We start from the raw sequence: 8509 nt of genomic DNA on the forward strand, positions 1-8509 counted from the left end.
TTTACACAAGTATTTATAGTTCTTGGTTAACAGTGTGCAGTAAGTGTATGACTTGGAATTTGTGAATAAACTGACAACAACCAACTTCTCTAATCATCTGTGTCATCTGTCTGTTCATGCACACACCAGTGTTACAGTAGAAACAATAGACCTCTCCAGTGTTGCTCAGTGGAGATAAGGTTCATGTCTATGGGGCTACCGACCATTTTGAAAATGTGATACCTACTCTTAGAAAATGATCCCACGAGATTTTAAAAAAATTACAGTATGTTTAAAAGGATAGTGGATAACTCTATTTCTTTGTTCAGCAAAGCAAAAACACTTTTACAGACAATAATTATTTTTTTTGCTTAAACAATATATGGCATTTTGAAATTGAACTCTTTGTGTATCATAAATATTACATCACTAGGGATATCAAACTCGATGGGGTGTAATTTGACTAGGTTGTTTCAACATTTAGTAATACTATACATCTACACACTGTTAATACTGTACATCTTCATCAAACCCTTGGATTTACAGTATGAATTTGTATTGTCGCCTGGCTTTGGCACTGTCTAACCACTTGTTTATTTATCTGTGCTCCTCCAGCCGTCCAGACATCGCCCTTCTCTGGTTCCTCATTCCCTTCAAAGCTGCAAAACACCTGCTGTGCGACCAGTACAGGTGGCTGGTCATCAAGATCGTCCTGGTCCTCCTCATGTTGGCCATGCTGGGGTTGTTCATCTACAGCGCACCGGGATACATGGTGAAGAAGATGCTGGGGGCTGAGGATCATCTTCACCACACTGGTTAAAGAAAAGGTTTTTTATTTTTATTTTTGCTGTGGCAGCTGTCTACTATTATTGCTCAACAAACAATCTACAATCCATGTGTAACCTTGCTGAACTTTTTAAAGAAAATGTTAAAATTGTGTTTAAAGCATCCTATGAAATACCATGTTGAAGTGGATTTTAATTTCTGGATTAGTGCTTTATTATGAACACTGCAAGGCCCTTCTCATACTGATTTAGGGCGAACTACATTTATGAACCTTTTAAACCACAGGCTAAGGTTGCTGATATGCCTGACAATTTATGGGCAATATAATTGGGCAACGCTCCCAGCAATACGGAAGCCAGATGCAAAGGATAAATTTGCTTTTAAATGTCTCCGAGCAGCAAGATGCTCCCCACGTGATTTAAGTAATAGTGCTGAGGCAGCTCATTGGAAACTGCTTCCATTAGAGTTGGCAGCCAAGTTGCTCTTAGTATCACTGCTTTAATCGCCTCTGCCTTAAAATGTTCCGAATGAAAAGCACTCAACGACTGAAAAGCAAAACGCGCTGTAAGTCTATTCATTTGAAGTCATATTTGCTTGTCTGAAATTGACATGATTATTTCAAACTGACAATAAAAACACTTAACTTATCTTTGTGCTTTCCTTCTTTCAGTAGGTTTGTGGAATGATGTGGGTTTTAACCATGCAAATGGTTTAGTCTTCTGCAACTACACCCACTTTACCCCCCAGGGTATTCATCTCGTCTGTTATAGTTTCTCATGACTGAAACTCATCAATTAGTTATGCTTTATATGACAGATATCCAGTAGACGTAACTTTAAGTACAATGTCACAACGTTTATTAAGAGCACCATCACTACAAAACCAAACCCTTTAATGTCCCTTAATACCCCTTAATGTCCCTTAATACCTTTAATCTATGAAATGTCCTTAATTTCTCCATCACATAAACATTAATTATCCACTAAAAATAACAGCTTTAAAAAAAGTAAGGTTAGTATCATGGGTTTATAAGGGATTTATTCATGGGTTGGTTCATGGAGACACTAGTAATCATGGGGATTTTTCATGCCTTTTGTGCATGGTTTACAGCGTTATTAAGAGTCATTGGTGGAAAGTTCCAGTCTCCATGAATCTTACATTAAATTAGAAAGTCTAAGCAGTCAAACATTAAGGGGGTGTTTAAGGTGGTTTTGATGGGGTCACGAATAACTCCCTTAACTCATTGTAACGGGATTTTGCATGAACTAAGGGGTGAATTAATGTAAATGTAAGGTTGTTTTAAGGAACTACTGGTTCGTAGGGATAAAGAGCATCATGCCTGTTGCTTGTGCGGACAAATCGTTAGGTAAAGTAGGCATGCAATAATCGTGTTGTGCCCATGGGTTCTGCCATATTTACCAACATCAGTGCATCAGTATTTGTGCGCAGTACCACACAGTAGGTACAACCGGTAGTGTTGCTAATAAGATTGGCTGTTTGTTTGCAGCACGTGCAACAGTCATGCAAAACACATGACAAAAAAGTATTTTGGAGGATGCGGGCATCGATCCCGCTACTCTCGCATGCTAAGCGAGCGCTCTACCATTTGAGCTAATCCCCCGTCTGAAACACACTGTTGTGTGATGGAAGTGTATAAGTTATGTTTAGAGGCTGTATTTTTAACTATTTACACGTCACTTGAAGTTTTAATCAGACAGTCCAGTCAGTGTGACGTCATTTAACTTTCATTGCTTCTCTTACAGTTCATATCGCAGACCCGTGCTGCCCCCTGCTGTATCTGAGTGGAGTAAACTGCTGTGACTTGCTGTCAGACTTATGGGTTTCATTCATGAGAACTGCATTACATTTTACCTTCACATGTAATTCAGATGACTTTATTACCAAGAGAAGCTTGCAATGAGTGCAATAATAGAAAAAGCTTTAATTCACTGATCACCGACATTATAAGAAATCAGTAGTAAGGAGGTCAGAGGTCAGAGCCATAGTGATCTGATAATATTACTGTGGCTCTAGAAAGATAATTTAACAGAAGTGTAGGGAGAATAAATCAAAGATGAGCGACAGAGAGAGGTAGAAAGGATTTTTGAGCAGTTAGAGTGAGTAAAGGATAATTGATATGATTCCCTCTGTCTCACTACTCGCTGAGAATTATGCAGGATAATGCGGCTCAGATTTGACTGACTGACTTTAAATTAGTTATGGTGAATAGTCATCTTAGTGCCAAGACACTTTAGAAACGTCTGACCTGTGTTAGACAGGCACTAAACGTGACAGAGAAAAAAAAACACAAACACATTTATTTCACAACTGTTTATTTACTCAAAACTCAAAAGATGAGTGTTCTGCAAACATTTACATGGTCAATGAATGCGAGATCCAGAGCAGACGTCGGTCAGTTTGCAAAGTAAAAGCAGCTGGGGAAGGACAAGGAGACTCCCTTAGTTTAACTAGATGCTAATGACGACCAGCATCATTCTGAACTGGTCACAGACCCCTTAATACTGACTTCCCTATTCTCTTAACTTCAACTCATACACCCATTAGCTGGGCAACTCTTTACTGCAAATTAAAATTCGAAACACAGTGTGATCAGCAGTAAAAACACGACGAAAACTGTCATGTGACAATTTGTCTATGTTTCAATTCAGTGTCGGGCTCCCTTTTATTTTAGAATAAAACATTTGAACTGCTACAATCTAAACCCACATTGTCAGTCTGTAGGGTCGGTTTCCCACCTCTGAACTTAAAACTCATAGGCTACTGCATGTTGGCCTAATAAATGCAATGGCAATTAACCAGAATCGTGAGACGTAAGACAAAATCTCCACACAAAATACATTTACAAAATATGTCACTCATTCACAGTCAATGTGTAACATTCTCATGCTTGGATATGCTGCTGATCAATAATGAATAATCGCAGAGCACTGATCATATGCCTTGAGTCGGTATATCACTGTATTTCCTTCAGTGTTTCTACATGCCATGAACCCACCAGAACAGAAACCAAAATGCGGACTCTCTGCGGACTCAAGCACAAACCATAACTGAAATAACACAAAGGGCCTCAGTGTTTCGTTAATGTACAGTAGGTTTTCGCACCAATTTCGCTACAGCAAGGTTATTCTAAAGGAAATATAAGTTAAATAAATAAGAAACCGTTACTCAAAAATCACTTGATGCTTTCTTTACAGTTTTAGTAAAGACTGGGAGTGTCTTGATGGCACGTTCCAGCAGTGGTTGTCTGTGCTCTAACAGAATGAAAACGGCGCACAAAAGGCAAATAAATAGCTCCATGACGAGCGAAAATGTTAGAAATCAAAAAATGTTGGTAATATTTACAGACTTTAAGTTCACTGTATGCCATAACAAACTCCATACCATTCATCGCCTTGGCTTAGCTCGATTTTCTGCGTTACTCATGCTAAAATAACTGGGATATGTCGTACGTTATTGTTGTTGCTACTGTGTCAGTGGTGGCAGGGAGGAGCAGCAAATGATACAGAGTTGTAGTGTATAGTATGTAGACAGGCGGGGGGGGGGGGGGGGGGGGGGGGGGGGGGGTCAAACAGATATACATATGAGAGAGAAAGGAAAAGACAGAAAGAGAGCAGGAATAATGGGGAGTATTTATAGAGAGCGTGCAGAGAGAATAGAAAACAAATGAGGACAAAAAGGAAGGTAGTTGGGGGGGGGGCAGACAGAGATGTTAGGGAGGAGGGAGGGGGGGAGGGGGAGGTGAAGTGTTCAGTATTCATCCTGGTCCAGGTGAGCTTGTTCATCAAGATCCTCATCATCTGGAGCTGCAAAGCCGTCCTGAGACATGGAAGACACACAGTAGATATTATGAGAGTAACAACAACTCATCCAAGTGTCCAAGTGTTTACATTTTCCTCATCTAGTCTGATCACAGTCAACATCCTACAGGGTTCGGGTCATTCATGAATTTAATTGAGAAAGCATGGTAAATTTCAACTCAGTTCGTGGAATTGGAGTTAGAACTGGAATGTCACCCAGCTCTAAGGAAACAGAATTGGAATTGAATTGGAATGATGGGAAACATAATTGAATTCCATGAAATTCTGTGAAATTCCACTTCTAAGAACGGTTGTCTTGACTCGCTAAAACATTATAAATCAAACATTATGAATCAAATTAAACACAGTTAAACCACTGAAATACATTAAATCATAATGTGATGTATTACGATTTCATGTCATGCCTCAAATACCACCTGAAAGTTCCCTTTATTACCTGATATCTGATAATCTCAGATATGTGAATTGATGAGTTCATTCATGAACTCATCAACCCTAATATCCTAACAGATAAATAACCAACATTAACTTCTTTGACATTCTAACATGCAGCAGTATACATTATGTCTACAGTATGAGGATCAAAATGGTGCATCGCAGCCTGTGTCTGTTGCCAATATGGACGGATACCTCTGTTGCGTAGAGAATGTCGATTATCTTGCTGAGGATGGGGTTGTTTTCACTCTCGTGCTCCTGGCAGATCAGCTCAATGTCCCGTAGTTTGCTGAAGTAGAAGTCTCTCTCCTTCTCTAGCCCGTCTACAGTCAACTTCAACTCCATCAACTTACAAAAGACAGATGGGGGGGGGGTGGAGAATATAATGTATAAATCTGCAGCATCAAAGGCTATGCTGACACATTGTTTATAAGCAATTATGAAACGAATAAGGGCAAAAGGGGCGTGGGTAGGTAACTATCTCATCTGGTTTATATGTTTACCTTTAACCTAGTGGCAATGGTTTGGATATCACTCTTAACTGTCTTTGCCCTCTCCTCATAAAAAGAAGTCATGTGAGAAGAAGGGAAATCTAGTGCAATCTAGTGCTACTCTCACTCTTTACACCTTAACTGGTCAGTAAAACAATAAAAAGGAAGCAGCACCATTTTAAGAAATAATCTTCACATATTCTTTGTCGCAGGGAAATAAGCTTGAATTCCCTGATGGCCAACATCACAACAAAGAAACAGACTCCTGACTATAGGTGTGAGCCCCTAGAGTGGTTACGCGCCGCAGAGAAGTGGTAGGCAAAGAAACAAGAGTGATAGATGATGTGGTTTGGGAGTTGAGCCTCCCTGCTCTCCCTGGGACTCTACCTGTTGATTTAGCTCCATGATCTCAGCATCACTGCCCCCGTTTCTAGACAAAGACGGATTCTTCCTCAAGGCTGGAGTGGTGTGTTGGACCCGCTGTGGTGTTGGCATGTTTTTGGGAACTGTTGGGGATGTCCTCTGTGGTCCTGGAGCAGTCAGAGATGATCAGCATTTGAATTAAAAGGGATTTAATTCATTTACATTGGCTCAGTAGCGATTGTGGCGATGGATACAGCATATTACTGAGAGCTAATGTTGAAAGCGTAGCATAATGTTGTGCCTTTGATATGGCGTTTCGTTACTCGTTTTGTGAACTGAGACATTTCAAATTATCCAACAATGCCGATATAAAAGACACACATTGGGATTATAAATTATCAAAGATTCAAAGGATTTTGAAAAGCCGAATTATAAATCAAAACATTTTGAAATGGCTGAGTGTCATTTATGTGAGCTCAACAATATTGCAATAGCTTGTGCTGCCAAACCTCTACAAGTGCTTCAGTGGAGACTTCAGAAGTGTTTCAAACGAACACAAAAACAAACCATGCCAACACATATTATCACAATTTTGGAAAAGAAATGCTGTCGTTCTGCCCATTTACAACCACGCTGCTTACCAGTGACAAGGTCACAAAGCAGGCTTATGACACACTACATGCCAGATTAGATTATTCGCCATGATTTTGAAGCAAAAAAAAAGCTTTCACAAAGACATAGCAAGGCTGGTAAGGCTGAAGACATTACTGCTGTTAGTAAAATGACACAAATAACTATTTAATTTATCAGTCCAACTTTCAGAGAAATGGAACTGCAACAATATTATATCATCTATTGCTTGATGCAGTATACCGGGGAAAATTAAAGTGACATTAAATTATTTTGTTGGGTTTCTGACATCATTGATTAAAATCAGTCAGAATTGGAAACAAGTTACAAATGGAGCTACATCATCTGAATTCTCAACATTCATCAACCCCACTAATGCCGCATCCCACTAGGCACTGAGGCGATTAATACAATCCCAACAGTGACTTTGTGATACCTACACAGTGTCATGTTGCTCGTGAGTGCCGGGCAGTGAGATGGGTCGAGTAAGACAGCAGTCATTCTGTGAATCGTGCTCACACCACTTGCTTGCAGGGAGCGCTTTCGAGCCATCCAAAGCTCAGCAAGACCGTGCAGCAAAGGTAAAACCGTGTGGTTACCTGGGTTTCTCTTTGGTTTGTGGATAAAGTGATCACCTGGGTTGGGGGCAGGGGCCACATCCTGCCCCTGTCTGGCTTGTAGAGGGTCGTACTCCTTCCCGTCGTAGTTGGCGTCAAAGAACTTCTTGAACCACTGCACGAATTCAAAGTTGTCCTGGAACTTTCCTTTTACGAGCTTTTCAACAGGAATTATCTGCAAGAATGGAAACAGGAATGCTTGCATGGTCCAATTCAATGTGAGACAAATGCATCTTATGCTGCTGTTATAAGATTATGGAAGAAACATAAGCAGGGAATCAAACAATAAATAATTTCCAGTATTATCAAAGAATATATAATGAAATACACGATAATATCATAATAAAAGAAGTCTGACTTTGTCAACACTCATCCTTTTGAAGGCTGCCTGAAGAACTTTGAAGTTGTGTATAAATTCATGCTCCAGCTTGGCTTGAAATTTGACCTTCTTCAGAAGGATACAGCCTGGAAACAACATGTCCATGAACTGGCAATACGCTGCACCTGGAAAACACAACACAACCACACAGCAGTTTGTTTTCATTGCTTTGCTCCTAACAGCCAATAACCATTTGAATAGTATTTGTTGAAGACCCATTTTAGGGAACAGCTTCAGCCTGACCTGAACAGAGCTGTTCGATCTTGGTGTAGGTGAGGTGCAAGGAGTCGTTGACCCATGCCAGCATGTCATGTCGGCTGAGGTTGTCAATGGACACAGATGTGGCGTACACATTCACTGCCATCCCCTACCTGAAACAGATAACAGAATTCATAAAGAAACACTTATTTTGTTGAATTTTATTGCTTTATGTGACTGGCACAGATTAACAACGGTTAAAGTAACCTTTTTGGGGGTTATGATAATGTAAATTATATGACAAGCACTTTTGTTTGTGTAAATCATATGTGTGTGATTACATGTGTGAAACAAAAACAAATGAAACACAAAGAAATAAAACACCAAATTTCAAACTGTATCATCTATCATTGATTGGTCACTGTGTGTAAATCAAGATGCAATGGTTGCTGTTATCATATAATCTAGTTTCAAAACAATGCCTGAGAAGAAGCGGTTTAAATTTTAATCTACAGTAATCTACAATCTACAGTTTTCAGTGTAATCCTGCAGTAGATTAGAGAGAATATCCTGATGTTTATGAGCAGCTTCACACATCTGGCCCTGCAGCCTTCTCTCTGCTCTCTTTGCTTGCTTGCTAATACCTTCCAGTGTCAGAATGGACCTATAAAACCTTGACATTCCCTATTAAAAAAAAGATATGAACAAAGCAGGATGGAGGCTGTGAAAAGCTGTTATTAAGGTCAAACATTGCTTGGCCTCTCTAGGTGACAGCCAGAGAGCAATTATGTC

The 8509-nt window shown here is 39.8% G+C and overlaps 1 protein-coding gene and 1 non-coding gene across 3 annotated transcripts; both read right to left on the reverse strand.

Moving 5' to 3' along the window:
- Positions 1-2314: 2314 nt before the first annotated feature.
- trnaa-agc (transfer RNA alanine (anticodon AGC)) lies at positions 2315-2386 on the reverse strand. Its single transcript has one exon. It is a non-coding gene; the product is annotated as a tRNA-Ala (tRNA).
- Positions 2387-4533: 2147 nt separating this feature from the next.
- Positions 4534-7883, reverse strand: mapre3a (microtubule-associated protein, RP/EB family, member 3a). 2 transcript variants are annotated; one of them, XM_071525517.1, is made up of 6 exons: positions 7763-7883; positions 7499-7644; positions 7159-7315; positions 5918-6060; positions 5235-5387; positions 4534-4602 (listed from the first exon to the last, which is right to left on the reverse strand). In XM_071525517.1, the coding sequence occupies exons 1-6, from the start codon at positions 7881-7883 to the stop codon at positions 4534-4536; spliced, it is 789 nt and encodes a 262-aa protein (XP_071381618.1). The 2 variants fall into 2 exon arrangements, with proteins under 2 accessions (XP_071381618.1, XP_071381617.1); XM_071525516.1 differs by having other exon boundaries at positions 7123-7315.
- Positions 7884-8509: the final 626 nt, after the last annotated feature.

This window comes from Centroberyx affinis, unplaced genomic scaffold (genome assembly GCF_046629955.1).
Source record: "Centroberyx affinis isolate AG114_WGS23_722 - 3 ecotype Tasmania unplaced genomic scaffold, CSIRO-AGI_Caff_v1 ptg001299l_1, whole genome shotgun sequence".
In the NCBI taxonomy this organism is placed as follows: domain Eukaryota; kingdom Metazoa; phylum Chordata; class Actinopteri; order Beryciformes; family Berycidae; genus Centroberyx; species Centroberyx affinis.

Excerpts from the sequence above, each read along its gene's own strand:
- mapre3a (XM_071525516.1), bottom strand. The coding sequence starts at position 7,883 with ATGGCAGTGAATGTGTACGCCACATCTGTGTCCATTGACAACCTCAGC. Across the intron at positions 7,645-7,762 it reads GATCGAACAGCTCTGTTCAG|GTGCAGCGTATTGCCAGTTC; the intron begins GTCAGGCTGAAG and ends TGTGTTTTCCAG. Across the intron at positions 5,388-5,917 it reads TCATGGAGCTAAATCAACAG|TTGATGGAGTTGAAGTTGAC; the intron begins GTAGAGTCCCAG and ends GTCTTTTGTAAG.